The sequence below is a fragment of the Triticum urartu genome, chromosome 5A, assembly GCF_056163025.1.
Source record: "Triticum urartu cultivar PI428250 chromosome 5A, HENAU_Tu73, whole genome shotgun sequence".
Taxonomy (NCBI): Eukaryota; Viridiplantae; Streptophyta; class Magnoliopsida; order Poales; family Poaceae; genus Triticum; species Triticum urartu.
Window position 1 is genome coordinate 371,223,234 of NC_141877.1, and position 17,467 is coordinate 371,240,700.

The window sequence follows — 17,467 nt, forward strand, 5'->3', positions numbered from 1 at the left end:
GCTAAGGAAGCAGGCGCAGGCGAGGAGTCCCGAGGCATCAGGCAAAGGTTTCCATATCGGTGCAACAAGACCAAGACCAGCAGGACGGCAGGACGGAGGTCACTGCGAAGCCCACGGCGGCGTCACCACCAGAGCCTTTGACAGGCGAAGACCACCTTTTGTCAGGATAACTTGTACTAGTTGTCTCCCTTCAAAATTGGCCGTTGTGGGATCCCTTCCCGCCTAAACATTTGGGAAGAGGACCAGGGCCTCTATAAATAGGGCTAGCCACCACCATAGCCAGGACGAATCATTGGGACCATCCTTAAGCACACCAGCTCATCGAGCTCAAGAACACCTCTCCTTAGGAGGCTGTTTTTCCACTGTACTAGTTCATCCTCAGCCCACGAGGCAATCCACCACACCCCACTAAAGTAGGGTATTACACCACAACGGTGGCCCGAACCAGTATAAACTCTCGTGTCACTTGTTCCTTGGGTCCGGCGAACTAGGCCTAGAGATCATTGATAGAGTGAGCTAGGGAGAGAGAGATCTTCGTGCGCACCCCAGTGTTCAAACCGCAAGGGTTTGCCGGAACCCCAGTGTTCAAGCGCCAGGTAGGGGTGCGCTGAAGCTTCGCCTCTCCGCTCACTTCATCCTGCTCCATGGCAGACGTCATCCCTCCAATTAGCCCAGTGGGCGCCCGTGGATGCGCCGCGGGCGTCCGAGCCTTCACCCCCGCCTTGCGGCGGGAGCAGTGGCCGCACAAATTCAAGCCAGAGATGTCGCCCCGCTATGATGGCGTGGCAGATCCAGCGGCCTTCCTGCAGGCGTACGAGGAGGTCGTTCTCGAAGCCGGAGGCGACGGCCAAGTCATGGCCAACAGGTTCCCCCTGGCCCTGCCGGCGTGCCACGTGCCTGGCTGCTCAGCCTGCTAGGATCTTCGGTAGCCTCCTGGGAGGAACTGCGCGATCTCTTCATTGCGCGCTTCGCGGCACAGGCACCCCCCCGCTATAGCAGCCCTCCTTGGTGGTTCGCGGGCATCACACACGGGTCGCCATGTCAAGCAGTTCATCCGCCAGGTGGGTGCTGCCCGCGTGCAGCAGGGGGCTCCCCCGGGTTGGGCGGCGCCCCAGGACGACCTCACCTTCAGCTCGAATGACCACCCAGTCGTCACCACGGGCTCGGGCACGCTCCCAATGCTCTACACACCCACCATCTGCAACGTGGCTGTGACCAAGACCCTCATCGACAGCGGAGCCGGCCTCAACGTGCTCTCCGTGGAAGCTTTTGGGTTGCTTCACGTACCATACGGCCGGCTCCGCCCAACCAAGCCTTTCTCTGGAGTCGGCGTCGGCTCCACCAGCCCCCTGGGGAAAATACGCCTCCCGGTCACCTTTGGTACCCGCGACAACTACCGCACCGAGCTGATCGACTTCGACATCGCTCACATCGGCCTCCCGTACAACGCCATCCTCGGGTACTCTACCCTAGCTCAATTCATGGCAGCGACCTATCCAGCCTATAACCTCATGAAGATGCCAGGGAGCAGCGGCATTCTCACCGTGGCTCGGGACACCAAGGAAGCCCTGACGGCTCTCAAGCTCGCCTTCAGGGCCGTCGTGGCAGCACGCCCAGCCGACGGAGCCACCCCGGGGGCTAAGTGAAGGAAATATGCCCTAGAGGCAATAATAAAGTTATTATTTATTTCCTTATATCATGATAAATGTTTATTATTCATGCTAGAATTGTATTAACCGGAAACATAATACTTGTGTCAATACATAGACAAACAGAGTGTCACTAGTATGCCTCTACTTGACTAGCTCGTTGATCAAAGATGGTTAAGTTTCCTAACCATAGACATGAGTTGTCATTTGATTAATGGGATCACATCATTAGGAGAATGATGTGGTTGACTTGACCCATTACGTTAGCTTAGCACTTGATCGTTTAGTTTGTTGCTATTGCTTTCTTCATGACTTATACATGTTCCAATGACTATGAGATTATGCAACTCCCGTTTATCGGAGGAACACTTTGTGTGCCACCAAACGTCACAACGTAACTGAGTGATTATAAAGGTGCTCTATAGGTGTCTCCGAAGGTACTTGTTGTGTTGGCGTATTTCGAGATTAGGATTTGTCACTCCGATTGTCGGAGAGGTATCTCTGGGCCCACTCGGTAATGCACATCACTATAAGCCTTGCAAGCATTGCAACTAATGAGTTAGTTGCAGGATGATGTATTACAGAATGAGTAAAGAGACTTGCCGGTAACGAGATTGAACTAGGTATTGAGATACCGACGATCGAATCTCGGGCAAGTAACATACCGATGACAAAGGGAACAATGTATGTTGTTATGCGGTCTGACCGATAAAGATCTTCGTAGAATATGTAGGAGCCAATATGGGCATCCAGGTCCCGCTATTGGTTATTGATCAGAGAGGTGTCTTGGTCATGTCTACATAGTTCTCGAACCCGTAGGGTCCGCACGCTTAACGTTCATTGACGATATAGTACTATGAGTTATGTATGTTGGTGACCGAATGTTGTTCGGGGTTCCGGATAAGATCACGGACATGACGAGGAACTCTGGAATGGTCCGTAGATAAAGATTTATATATGGGATAATAGTGTTTGGACTCCGGAAGGGTTCCGGAATTCACCGGAAGGGATTCCATATGTTTCCCGAAATGTTTGGGTACGAGAACACTTTATTTGGGCCAAAGGGGAAAGCCCACAAGGTTTTTGGAAAGCGCAAAAGGAATTTTTGCAGAGTCCAGGGACCAGACGCCGGGGTCCCTGGCGTCTAGGTCCAGACACCGGGAACCCTCGCGTCTGGCCCTGGAGTCCGAGAAGGACTCTTGCCTTTCGGGTGAAACCGACTTTGTGGAGGCTTTTACTCCAAGTTTCGACCCCCAAGGCTCAACATATAAATAGAGGGATAGGGCTAGCACCCAAGACACATCAAGAAACACCAAGCCGTGTGCCGGCAACCCCGTCCCCTCTAGTTTATCCTCCGTCATAGTTTTCGTAGTGCTTAGGCGAAGCCCTGCGGAGATTGTTCTTCACCAATACCGTCACCACGTCGTCGTGCTGCCGGAACTCATCTACTACTTCGCCCCTCTTGTTGGATCGAGAAGACGAGGACGTCACTGAGCCGAACGTGTCCAGAACTCGGAGGTGTCGTGCTTTCGATACTTGGATCGGTCGGATCTTGAATACGTACGACTACATCAACCGCGTTGATATAACGCTTCCGCGAACGGTCTACGAGGGTATGTAGACAACACTCTCCCCTCTCGTTGCTATGCATCACCATGATCCTACATGTGCGTAGGAAAATTTTGAAATTCATTGTTCCCCAACACTGGCATTCGAGCCAGGTTTTATGCGTAGATGTCATATGCGCGAGTAGAACACAAGTGAGTTGTGGGCGATATAAGTCATACTGCTTACCAGCATGTCATACTTTGGTTCAGCGGTATTGTTGGATGAAGCGGCCTGGACCGACATTACGTGTACGCTTACGCGAGACTGGTTCTACCGACGTGCTTTGCACACAGGTGGCTGGCGGGTGTCAGTTTCTCCAACTTTAGTTGAACCGAGTGTGGCTACGCCCGGTCCTTGCGAAGGTTAAAACAGCACCAACTTGACGAACTATCATTGTGGTTTTGATGCGTAGGTAAGAACGGTTCTTGCTAAGCCCAGTAGCAGCCACGTAAAACTTGCAACAACAAAGTAGAGGACGTTTAACTTGTTTTTGCAGGGCATGTTGTGATGTGATATGGTCAAGACATGATGCTAAAATTTATTGTATGAGATGATCATGTTTTGTAACCGAGTTATCGGCAACTGGCAGGAGCCATATGGTTGTCGCTTTATTGTATGCAATGCAATCGCCCTGTAATGCTTTACTTTATCACTAAGCGGTAGCGATAGTCGTAGAAGCATAAGATTGGCGAGACGACAACGATGCTACGATGGAGATCAAGGTGTCGCGCCGGTGACGATGGTGATCATGACGGTGCTTCGGAGATGGAGATCACAAGCACAAGATGATGATGGCCATATCATATCACTTATATTGATTGCATGTGATGTTTATCTTTTATGCATCTTATCTTGCTTTGATTGACGGTAGCATTATAAGATGATCTCTCATTAAATTTCAAGATAAAAGTGTTCTCCCTGAGTATGCACCGTTGCCAAAGTTCGTCGTGCCCAGACACCACATGATGATCCGGTGTGATAAGCTCTACGTCCATCTACAATGGGTGCAAGCCAGTTTTGCACACGCAGAATACTCAGGTTAAACTTGACGAGCCTAGCATATGCAGATATGGCCTCGGAACACTGAGACCGAAAGGTCGAGCATGAATCATATAGTAGATATGATCAACCTAGTGATGTTCACCATTGAAAGCTACTCCATTTCACGTGATGATCGGTTATGGTTTAGTTGATTTGGATCAGAGGGATGTCTATCTAAGTGGGAGTTCTTAAGTAATATGATTAATTGAACTTAAATTTATCATGAACTGAGTACCTGATAGTATCTTGCTTGTCTATGTTGATTGTAGATAGATGGCCCGTGCTGTTGTTCCATTGAATTTTAATGTGTTCGTTCAGAAAGCAAATTTGAAAGATGATGGTAGCAATTACACGGACTGGGTCCGTAACTTGAGGATTATCCTCATTGCTGCACAGAAGAATTACGTCCTGGAAGCACCGCTAGGTGCCAAACCTGCTGCAGGAGCAACACCAGATGTTATGAACGTCTGGCAGAGCAAAGCTGATGACTACTCAATAGTTCAGTGTGCCATGCTTTACGGCTTAGAACCGGGACTTCAACAAAGTTTTGAACGTCATGGAGCATATGAGATGTTCCAGGAGTTGAAGTTAATATTTCAAGCAAATGCCCGGATTGAGAGATATGAAGTCTCCAATAAGTTCTACAGCTGCAAGATGGAGGAGAATAGTTCTGTCAGTGAGCATATACTCAAGATGTCTGGGTACTGCAATCACTTGATTCAACTGGGAGTTAATCTTCCGAATGATAGCGTCATTGACAGAATTCTTCAATCACTGCCACCAAGCTACAAGAGCTTCGTGATGAACTATAACATGCAAGGGATGGATAAGACGATTCCTGAGCTCTTCACAATGCTAAAGGTTGCGGAGGTAGAAATCAAGAAGGAGCATCAAGTGTTGATGGTCAATAAGACCACCAGTTTCCAGAAAAAGGGCAAAGGGAAGAAGAAGGGGAACTTCAAAAAGAACAGCAAGCAAGTTGCTGCTCAAGAGAAGAAACCCAAGTCTGGACCTAAGCCTGAGACTGAGTGCTTCTACTGCAAGCAGACTAGTTACTGGAAGCGGAACTGCCCCAAGTATTTGCCGGATAAGAAGGATGGCAAGGTGGACAAAGGTATACGTGATATACATGTTATTGATGTGTACCTTACCAGAGCTCGCAGTAGCACCTGGGTATTTGATACTGGTTCTGTTGCTAATATTTGCAACTCGAAACAGGGACTACGGATTAACCGAACACTGGCCAAGGACGAGGTGATGATGCGCGTGGGAAACGGTTCCAAAGTCGATGTGGTCGCCGTCGGCACGCTACCTCTACATCTACCTTCGGGATTAGAATTAGACCTAAATAATTGTTATTTGGTGCCAGCGTTGAGCATGAACATTATATCTGGATCTTGTTTGATGCGAGATGGTTATTCATTTAAATCAGAGAATAATGGTTGTTCTATTTATATGAGTAATATCTTTTATGGTCATGCACCCTTGAAGAGTGGTCTATTTTTGATGAATATCGATAGTAGTGATACACATATTCATAACGTTGAAGCCAAAAGATGCAGAGTTGATAATGATAGTGCAACTTATTTGTGGCACTGCCGTTTAGGTCATATCGGTGTAAAGCGCATGAAGAAACTCGATGGACTTTTGGAACCACTTGATTATGAATCACTTGGTACTTGCGAACCGTGCCTCATGGGCAATATGACTAAAACGCCGTTCTCCAGAACTATGGAGAGAGCGACAGATTTGTTGGAAATCATACATATAGATGTATGTGGTCCAATGAATATTGAAGCTTGTGGTGGATCTCATTATTTTCTCACCTTCACAGATGATTTGAGCAGATATGGGTATATCTACTTAATGAAACATAAGTCTGAAACATTTGAAAAGTTCAAAGAATTTCAGAGTGAAGTTGAAAATCATCGTAACAAGAAAATAAAGTTTCTATGATCAGATCATGGAGGAGAATATTTGAGTTATGAGTTTGGTCTACATTTGAAACAATGCGGAATAGTTTCGCAACTCACGCCACTCGGAACACCACAGCGTAATGGTGTGTCCGAACGTCGTAATCGTACTTTACTAGATATGGAGCGATCTATGATGTCTTTTACTGATTTACCGCTATCGTTTTGGGGTTATGCTTTAGAGATGGCTGCATTCACGTTAAATAGGGCACCATCGAAATCTGTTGAGACGACGCCTTATGAAGTGTGGTTTGGCAAGAAACCAAAGTTGTCGTTTCTTAAAGTTTGGGGCTGCGATGCTTATGTGAAAAACCTTCAACCTGATAAGCTCGAATCCAAATCGGAGAAATGTGTCTTCATAGGATACCCAAAGGAGACTGTTGGGTACACCTTCTATCACAGATCCGAAGGCAAGACATTCGTTGCTAAGAATGGATCCTTTCTAGAGAAGGAGTTTCTCTCGAAAGAAGTGAGTGGGAGGAAAGTAGAACTTGATGAGGTAACTGTACCTACTCCCTTATTGGAAAGTAGTTCATCACAGAAACCGGTTCCTGTGATGCCTACACCAATTAGTGAGGAAGTTAATGATGATGATCATGAAACTTCAGATCAAGTTATTACTGAACCTAGTAGATCAACCAGAGTAAGATCCGCACCAGAGTGGTACGGTAATCCTGTTCTGGAAGTCATGTTACTAGACCATGATGAACCTACGAACTATGAAGAAGCGATGGTGAGCCTAGATTCCGCAAAATGGCTTGAAGCCATGAAATATGAGATGGGATCCATGTATGAGAACAAAGTGTGGACTTTGGTTCACTTGCCCGTTGATCGGCACGCCATTGAGAGTAAATGGATCTTCAAGAAGAAGACTGACGCTGACGGTAATGTTACTGTCTATAAAGCTCGACTTGTTGCGAAAGGTTTTGGACAAGTTCGCAGGATTGACTACGATGAGACCTTCTCACCCGTAGCGATGCTTAAGTCTGTCTGAATCATGTTAGCAATTGCCGCATTTTATGATTATGAAATTTGGCAAATGGATGTAAAAACTGCATTCCTGAATGGATTTCTGGAAGAAGAGTTGTATATGATGCAACCAGAAGGTTTTGTCGATCCAAAGGGAGCTAACAAAGTATGCAAGCTCCAGTGATACATTTATGGACTGATGCAAGCCTCTCGGAGTTGGAATAAATGCTTTTATAGTGTGATCAAAGCATTTGGTTTTATACAGACTTTTGGAGAAGCCTGTATTTACAAGAAAGTGAGTGGGAGCTCTGTAGCATTTTTGATATTATATGTGGATGACAAATTGTTGATTGGAAATGATATAGAATTTCTGGATAGCATAAAGGGATACTTGAATAAGAGTTTTTCAATGAAAGACCTCGGTGAAGCTGCTTATATATCAGGCATCAAGATCTATAGAGATAGATCAAGACGCTTGATTGGACTTTCACAAAGCACATAGCCACATACCTTGACAAAGTTTTGAAGAAGTTCAAAATGGATCAAGCAAAGAAAGGGTTCTTGCCTGTGTTACAAGGTGTGAAGTTGAGTAAGACTCAATGCCCGACCACTTAGGAAGATAGAGAGAAGATGAAAGATGTTCCCTATGCTTCAGCCATAGGCTCTATCATGTATGCAATGATGTGTACCAGACCTGAAGTGTGCCTTTCTATAAGTTTAGCAGGGAGGTACCAAAGTAATCCAGGAGTGGATCACTGGCCAGCGGTCAAGAACATCCTAAAATACCTGAAAAGGACTAAGGATATGTTTCTCGTTTATGGAGGTGACAAAGAGCTCATCGTAAATGGTTACGTTGATGCAAGCTTTGACACTGATCCGGACGATTCTAAATTGCAAACCGGATACGTGTTTATATTGAACGGTGGAGCTGTCAGTTGGTGTAGTTCTAAACAAATCGTCGTGGCAGGATCTACGTGTGAAGCGGAGTACATAGCTGCTTCGGAAGCAGCAGATGAAGGAGTCTGCATGAAGGAGTTCATATCCGATCTAGGTGTCATACCTAGTGCATCGGGTCCAATGAAAATCTTTTGTGACAATACTGGTGCAATTGCCTTGGCGAAGGAATCCAGATTTCACAAGAGAACCAAGCACATCAAGAGACGCTTCAATTCCATCTGGGATCTAGTCCAGGTGGGAGACATAGAAATTTGCAAGATACATACGGATCTGAATGTTGCAGACCCGTTGACTAAGCCTCTTCCACGAGCAAAACATGATCAGCACCAAGGCTCCATGGGTGTTAGAATCATTACTGTGTAATCTAGATTATTGACTCTAGTGCAAGTGGGAGACTGAAGGAAATATGCCCTAGAGGCAATAATAAAGTTATTATTTATTTCCTTATATCATGATAATTGTTCATTATTCATGCTAGAATTGTATTAACCGGAAACATAATACTTGTGTGAATACATAGACAAACAGAGTGTCACTAGTATGCCTCTACTTGACTAGCTCGTTGATCAAAGATGGTTAAGTTTCCTAACCATAGACATGAGTTGTCATTTGATTAACATGATCACATCATTAGGAGAATGATGTGATTGACTTGACCCATTCCATTAGCTTAGCACTTGATCGTTTAGTTTGTTGCTATTGCTTTCTTCATGACTTATACATGTTCCTATGACTATGAGATTATGCAACTCCCGTTTACCGGAGGAACACTTTGTGTGCCACCAAACGTCACAACGTAACTAGGTGATTATAAAGGTGCTCTACAGGTGTCTCCGAAGGTACTTGTTGGGTTGGCGTATTTCGAGATTAGGATTTGTCACTCCGATCGTCGGAGAGGTGTCTCTGGGCCCACTCGGTAATGCACATCACTATAAGCCTTGCAAGCATTGCAACTAATGAGTTAGTTGCGGGATGATGTATTACAGAACGAGTAAAGAGACTTGTCGGTAACGAGATTGAACTAGGTATTGAGATACAGACGATCGAATCTCGGGCAAGTAACATACCGATGACAAAGGGAACAACGTATGTTGTTATGCGGTCTGACCGATAAAGATCTTTGTAGAATATGTAGGAGCCAATATGGGCATCCAGGTCCCGCTATTGGTTATTGATCAGAGAGGTGTCTCGGTCATGTCTACATAGTTCTCGAACCCGTAGGGTCCGCACGCTTAACGTTCGTTGACGATATAGTACTATGAGTTATGTATGTTGGTGACCGAATGTTGTTCGGGGTTCCGGATAAGATCACGGACAGGATGAGGAACTTCGGAATGGTCCGGAGATAAAGATTGATATATGGGATAATAGTGTTTGGACTCCGCAAGGGTTCAGAAATTCACCGGAAGGGGTTCCGGATGTTTCCTGAAATGTTTGGGTACGAAACACTTTATTTGGGCCAAAGGGGAAAGCCCACAAGGTTTTTGGAAAGCGCAAAAGGAAGTTTTGCGGAGTCCAGGGGCCAGACGCCAGGGTCCCTGGCGTCTGGGTCCAGACGTCGGGAACCCTGGCGTCTGGCCCTGGAGTCCGAGAAGGACTCTTGCCTTTTGGGTGAAACCGACTTTGTGGAGGCTTTTACTCCAAGTTTAGACCCCAAGGATCAACATATAAATAGAGGGGTAGGGCTAGCACCCAAGACACATCAAGAAACACCAAGCCGTGTGCCGGAAACCCCGTCCCCTCTAGTTTATCCTCCGTCATAGTTTTCGTAGTGCTTAGGCGAAGCCCTGTGGAGATTGTTCTTCACCAACACCGTCACCACGCCGTCGTGCTGCCGGAACTCATCTACTACTTCGCCCCTCTTGTTGGATCGAGAAGGCGAGGACGTCACCGAGCCGAACGTGTCCAGAACTCGGAGGTGCCGTGCTTTCGGTACTTGGATCGGTCGGATCGTGAAGACGTACGACTACATCAACTGTGTTGATATAACGCTTCCATGAACGGTCTACGAGGGTATGTAGACAACACTCTCCCCTCTCGTTGCTATGCATCACCATGATCTTGCGTGTGCGTAGGAAAATTTTGAAATTACTACGTTCCCCAACACTAAGGGGGCTGCGCCAGCAAAAAAGAAGCAGTTGTTCACTCAAGATCGGGCTGAAACCAAGCAAGTACCAGTCGAGGAGGACGGGACCTCGGGAGCCACTTTCACCATAGGCGCCAACCTCAATCCCGACCAAGAAGAGGCACTGGTGAGGTTCTTGTGTGCGAACAAGGAGGTATTCGCCTGGGATCCCAAGCAGTTGGTGGGGGTCCCACAGGGGTAATCGAGCATCACTTAAGGGTGTGCCCCAATGTGCGCCATGTGAAGCAGAAGGCGCGACGATAGTCCACGGAGAAGCAGTCCTTCATCATCTAGGAAACCCGCAAGCTACAATCTGCGGGTGTCATCCGCGAGGTCCGTTACCCAGAGTGGCTGGCGAACCCCATCATTGTGCCCAAGAAAGGCGGGAAGGAACGTATGTGCGTCGACTTCACCAACCTCAACAAAGCCTGCCCTCAAGACCCATTCCCACTTCCGCGCATCGATCAGATCGTCGACTCCACCACTGAGTGCGACCTGTTGTGCTTTCTAGATGCCTTCTCGGTTTATCACCAGATCAAGATGGCGGTGGAGGAAGTGGAGAAGGAGGCCTTCTTAACCCCGTGCGGGGTATACTGCTACACCTGCATGCCATTCGGACTGCGCAACACTGGGGCAACCTTCCAGCGGCTAATGCACATCGCCCTGGGCCTGCAGCTCGGGAGGAACGCTGAGGCCTATGTCGACGACATCATGGTGAAATCTCGAAAGGCAAGGACCCTCATACAAGACTTGGAGGAGACGTTCTCCAGCGTGCGACAGGTGGACATGCGGCTCAATCCAGAGAAGTGCGTGTTCGGCGTCCCTTCGAGCAAGCTGTTGGGTTTCCTTGTGTCGCACAAGGGGGTCGAGGCAAACCCGGAGAAGGTCAAGGCGATAGAAGACATGAGCCCTCCCCAAACTCTTAAGGAAATGCAGAAGCTCACGGACTGTGTGACCTCATTAGGGCGCTTCATCTCCAAGCTGGGAGAACATGCCCTGCCATTCTTTAAGATGATGATGAAGAAGGGCCTGTTCGAGTGGACCCCAGAGGCCGACCTGACGTTTCAAGACCTGAAGAGATATTTGACCAGCCCTCCGGTGATGGTCGCGCCTCGATCCATCGAGCCCCTGGTGCTCTACCTGGCCGCCACGCCCCACTCAGTCGGTGCGGCGTTGGTGGCTATGCGGGAGGAGCGTCGGGCCAAGGGTGCGCCGTGTAATGTCGTGCCTTCAGTCGAGACGGTGCGGCGCCAAGACGGCGCCATTAAAGCCACGACGACACCCGCGGACGATTAGACCCCACAAGACGGCGTCTCCGGGCCTGTGGAGGCCATGGTGGGCAACCGAGATCCTAAGGTCCCCCTGCCTCAGGAGGCGCCACAACCTCCGGAGGCCATCGGCTCCACCGACGCTCCCGCCCTCGTCGAGCACCCGGTCTACGTCATCAGCACGGTGCTACGAGACGCAAGGGCATGATACCCTATGCCACAGAAGCTTCTGCTCACGCTCCTAGTGGCCTCATGCAAGCTGCGTCATTATTTCCAAGACCACCCAATTAAGGTCGTCTCGACCTACCCACTGGAGAGGGTGCTCCGAAGCCCCAACGCAACGGGAAGATTCGCCGAGTGGAACATCGAGTTGCAGGCGTTTCAGCTGGAGTTCAGCACAACCAGGGTCATCAAGGGGGCTGCCCTCGCCGACTTCATGGAAAAATGGACCGATGCTCTGGAACCTGAAGCAGGCGAGAACCGACCCCTCTCGCCGGGAAGTGAAGCACCAGATGGCTAGGTCATGTACTTCGACGGCGCTTTCGCACGCCAGGGCACGGGGGCTGGAGCCGTGCTCATCTCCCCCACCCAAGACAAACTCTACTACGCTGTGCAACTCTGCTTCCAGCGAGGTGAGAAGGTCTCCAACAACATCCCGGAATATGAAGGTTTGATCGCCGGCTTCAGGGTTGTGGCGGCCTTGGGGGTGAAGCACCTCACCATCAAGGGTGACTCTCAGCTCCTCGTCAACTTCTCCAACAAGGTGTACGAACCAAAGGACGAGCACATGGAGGCATACCTCGCGGAGGTACGCAAAATGGAGAAGAAATTCTTGGGCCTAGAACTGCAGCATGTGCCCCGCGACACAAACAAGGAAGCGGATGATATCGCCAAGAGGGCGTCAAGGCGACAGCCCCAGGAACTTGGTGTATTTGAAGAGCGGCTCTTTAAGCCTTCAGTGGCCCCTCTGGCTGCGGAGCCTATGCCGCCTCAGGAGGAGCTTCCCCACCGCCAACCTCAGGAGCACGCCTGCTCCTTGCACTTGAGACTTAGGAGGGGTGTTGGACCGAAGAATTCAAGGTGTACCTACTGTGGGGGACACTGCCGGAGAAAGAGGAGGACGTGGAGCGTGTGGCCCGGCAGGCTACAGCGTATTGCATCCAGGATGGTGAGTTGTACAGAAAACGACCAAACGATGTTTCTTTGCGATGCATCTCCAGGAAGCAGGGGAGCGAGCTGCTAGCTGTCATACACGGCGGGGACTACAGGCATCACTCATCGTCGTGTACGCTGGTTGGCAAGGCGTTCCGCAGCAGGTTCTATTGGCCCATGGCACTCAACGACGCAACCGAGCTAGTAAGGTCCTACGAGGCCCGCCAGTTCCATGCCAAGCAAATCCACCAGCCGGCCCAGGGCCTCTAGACTATCCCACTCACGTAGCCGTTCGTGATCTGGGGGCTGGACATCCTGGGTCTGTTCCCTCCAGCGCCCGGGGGCTACCGCTAGCTCTACGTCATCATCGACAAGTTCACCAAGTGGGCAGAGGTGGAAGTCGTCCGCACCATCCCAGCTGGGTCGGCAGTTAAGTTCATCAAGGGCCTCATGAGCCGGTTTGGGGTCCCTAACCGCATCACCACCGACAACGGCTCGCAGTTCACTGGCAATCTCTTCAAGACATATTGTGCTAACCTTGGAACGCATATCTTCTACGCTTCGGTCGCACGCCCCGGGAGCAATGGCCAAGCCGAGCGCGCCAACGCGGAGGTCTTGAGAGGCCTCAAGACCGGAACCTTCAAGAAGAAGCTTGAGGCATGCGGCAGGGGCTAGCACGATGAGCTCCGGTCCGTGCTGTGGTCCATCCGCACCACCACCACCAAGCCAACAGGTGAGGCCCCGTTCTTCCTCGTCTACGGAGCAGAAGCGGTTCTCCCTCACGAGGTCAAGCATCGCTCCGCGTGGGTCCTGGCGTTCAACAAGGCACCTAAAGATGCAATGCCGGGGATGGATCTCATGCTGGGGGAGGAGCGCCGCCGTCAAGCCTCGCTCCGAGCGGCAAGATACCAGCAGGCGCTGCGACGGTACGACTGCCGCAGCGTCCGCTCCAGGACGCTCGAGGTGGGCAATCTCGTCCTGAGGCAGGTGCTCTCTAGGGAAGGGCTGCATAAGCTCTCACCCATGTGGGAGGGCCCGTTTAGGATTGCCCGCGTCTCCAGGCCTGGCGCCGTGCACCTGGAGACGCAGGACGGGACCCCCATCCAGAACACCTGGAACATCCAGCACCTCCAGAAGTTCTACCCATGAAGCAAGGCCCAGTGCCTGTGAAGGTCTCCATTCGTGACACTCTCACATAATAATGAGTGGGGCTGTACATGCCCCGGAGTCTCTGGAGTGCCGCCCTCGGGCCTCGAGGGCTCCCTCCCACGTCCTGGTGACAGCACTTAGCTCCGTGCTAGTGAGAAGACTAGACTAGGTGCCGGACGCAGCTGTTCATTTGCTTTTTGTAGTTGGTTCCCCCCCCCTTATTATGGAATTTGGAGTTCTGGCATTTCTCGATTGCTTGGTTGAACCCTTTCTTTTCTCTACTTCCTTGCTCAGTTCTTTGTTTTGCACCAGGGAGGGCGGTAGTTGCCCGACGCTCTCCCTCGCGTGCCTCTTGCGGGGGCTGGGAAGGTGTGTGCGTGCACTGGGCTAACCTACGCCAAAGGTCTGTCCTATCGCTCCAGAGCTTCGGCTCCCCTGATCCTCGCGAGGCACCCTCGATTGAGCTCACGGTTGGTGCACCCCTCTATGTTCGTGCCCCACGGGTACCGCGATGTGGTGCGCTGGGCCATGATCATGAGACCTCGCGCGAGGAAGGATATGGCACCCGGCGGGCTTCCTCACAATCTCTACAGCTCTGTGGCGCCTCCCGAGGTCAACGGCTCCCGAGCCAGCAACAAGGACGGCTTACCAGGTGCCAGAGGGCGCGCCCCCACGAGACAGGAAACTACCCTAGGCGCATCCAGCTAAGTTATCCCTCTATGTCTACATAAAGCATGAACACCATAACACAACATAGGAACAATAAACATAGCACAAAGCAGCATAAGCACTACAGTTCATTACACGCCCTCGCAGGGCCCCATACTTGTTTCTTGTAAATGCAGGAGGAAAGGAAAGGACAAGCAGAAACGGCCCCCACGGCATGGATGCTCACGAGGATACGCCCCCGGACTCAGCCAGAGCCCTCCTCATGCTTCACTGGGGCGCGACGATGGGACGACCCGCCACCGTCCTCAAAGCAAGCCCGACGACGTGGCGGCTGATCGTAGCCGCCGCTACTGGAGCTTTCGTCGGAGGAGGAGCTGCCGTTGCCGAATGAGCCACGGTCGTCGCCGGGGGCAAGACCGCCCTCTTCCTCGTCACGACCGTCGCCAAGGCCGAGCACCCCGTCACCCTCGCTGTCTTCAGGGTAGCACCCGGCGCGGCGACCATCTTCCCTAAACACCCTCACGAAGAGGGTCATGGCTTTGTCGTACTTGAAGTGGAGGGTGCACCGCCTGCCCAGGCCACGCGCGCGGGAGAACGTCTGCCAGTCGCGGGCTAGGGCTACGTTGCCCATGACGGAGACCTCCACTGCGACCGACGAAGCCTTGCTGCAGCAGCCGTTAGCATGCAGCCAAAGGCCGCCAGGACCCGTGGCAGGCAGCTCACCGGTAAGGGAGCGCGGAAGCCGAAGCCATGTGCCAGCCGGGTTCTCCAACCATAGGACAAACTCCGGCAGCACCTCCGCCGAGTGGAGGCGTGGCCAGGGAAGTTGGACGACCATGGCGCGCCTCCCTTCGTGGACGGGACTGCCACATCTCGGGCGGCTCCCGCCGCGGCCCCCAGGAACTGCGCTGGACCCCGAGGAAGTTCGCCCGCGCCCACGAGGGACCATAGCGGGGGTCGCCACATGCTTGCGAGGGCGGCCAAGACCCCGCTTGGGTGGTGGCGAGTCAGGCCCCTCCTAGCGCGCCTTCCCCTTCTCTGCGGTCGTGAATCTCTTCATCGACGCCATGGGTGTCGTAGCAGGACGGTGGAGCGAAGAGGAAGAAGAAGAAGCAAACGGAGTGGAGGAGAGGATGGGCAATGGGGGCTCCGCCCCTTTCCTCATTTATAGCCAGAGGAAGGCCAACCGCCGGCCCCCACGATCTAAGGAAATAATGGTTTTCTTCTGCATACAACAGGGTCTCATCAAGTCGGGCAGTTGCCGAGGCAGCGTGGGGAAGTGGAGACGCCCACGACCTATCAATCGCCACGCATCAATCGAGGCCGCAGGCGGTTGGGGCCAGCAGCACTCCGCACTTGCCCTTTGGCTTTGCCACGAAGCCAAGTCCGAGCGCACCTTGGGCCCGGGCTACTGTCGGCGTCCTAGGAATGGGGGTACCCAGACTTGCCTGCCTGCGGCCCAGGGCGTGGCTCCACCAATGGCTGACCCATCTTCACCAGCAACCACTCAAGACCCTCGCGATGGGCCAAGCCTCACGAGGCGGACAACACCAAGACCTCCCCAGGGGCGGCCTTGCTAGGCTGGCTCCTGGGGAGCGGAGATATCTATGCAAGGGGCACCTCGCGAGGTCCGCGTGACGTGGGCCATGACGACCAAGGCCAACTGGCGGGCGCCAGCGGGCGCAGGGTGCCAGTTTCCTCTTTGGTGCTAAGGAAGCAGGCGCAGGTGAGGAGTCTCGAGGCATCAGGCAAAGGTTTTCATATCGGTGCAACAAGACCAAGACCAGCAGGACGGCAGGACGAAAGTCACCGTGGAGCCCATGGCGGCGTCACCATCAGAGCCTTTGGCAGGCGAAGACCGCCTTTCGTCAAGATAACTTGTACTAGTTGTCTCCCTTTGAAATTGGCCATTGTGGGATCTCTTCCCGCCTAAACATTTGGGAAGAGGACTAGGGCCTCTATAAATAGGGCTAGCCACCACCATAGCCAGGACGGATCATTGGGACCATCCTCAAGCACACCAGCTCATCGAGCTCAAGAACACTTCTCCTCAGGAGGTTGTTCGTCCACTGTACTATTTCATCCTCAGCCCACGAGACAATTCACGACACCACACTGGAGTAGGGTATTACATCACAATAGTGGCCCGAACCAGTATAAACTCTCATGTCACTTGTTCCTTGGGTTCGGCAAGCTAGGCCTAGAGATCATTGCAAGAGTAAGCTAGGGGGAGAGAGAGATCTTGGTGCATACCCCAGTGTTCGAACCTCAAGGGTTTGCCGGAACCCGCAATCTGACAGGGCCTCCCTACGCACGCATTAATTTCCTGGGCATGCTTCTTTTTGCTTAATATTGCATGCACTTTGAGCATGTTGGCAACTCCATAGCTAGCTTGCTGGCTCATCTTGCAATTGACGCTGACACATTGCAGCGAACAGAGGAGGCAATAGAGATGACTCAACAATAGACCATTTTGTGCAGTTACACTGAAATCATCTTCATTGTCCTGAATGTGATAAGGTAGGAAAGCAATAGTTGTACTTAAATGGTGTTGCAAAACAGTAGCACATTTCAATAGCTCGGCATGACAGAACATGATCATCTGGACGAAGGGGATACAGACCTGTGTGAGGAAGATTATGCATAATTTTATAAGTGGTTAGTTGATTTCCACCTTGGGATCTGCTATGATACCATGGAGGAAATTCTATCCAATCAATGAGTGCAATTCCTTCTGTGTAGCTGTAGAAAATTTGTCCGACTCACCACAATATCTTTTTTTGCAGTTCCACTAAAATAATACACCGTTGTTTGCAGGACCCCTACTCGCCGGCCAGGCCATCGATGACTCGTTCTCTTCTATCTTGCGTTGACGGCGCGGCTGCACTGCTTGTTTGCTCCTCCACA

At 51.2% G+C, this 17,467-nt stretch overlaps 1 protein-coding gene across 1 annotated transcript; it reads left to right on the top strand.

Annotated features, from left to right (window-relative positions):
• Window positions 1-12,377: 12,377 nt before the first annotated feature.
• On the top strand, window positions 12,378-13,012 carry LOC147971424 (uncharacterized). The gene is made up of 2 exons (XM_087523966.1): window positions 12,378-12,670; window positions 12,811-13,012. The coding sequence occupies exons 1-2, from the start codon at window positions 12,378-12,380 to the stop codon at window positions 13,010-13,012; spliced, it is 495 nt and encodes a 164-aa protein (XP_087380092.1).
• Window positions 13,013-17,467: the final 4,455 nt, after the last annotated feature.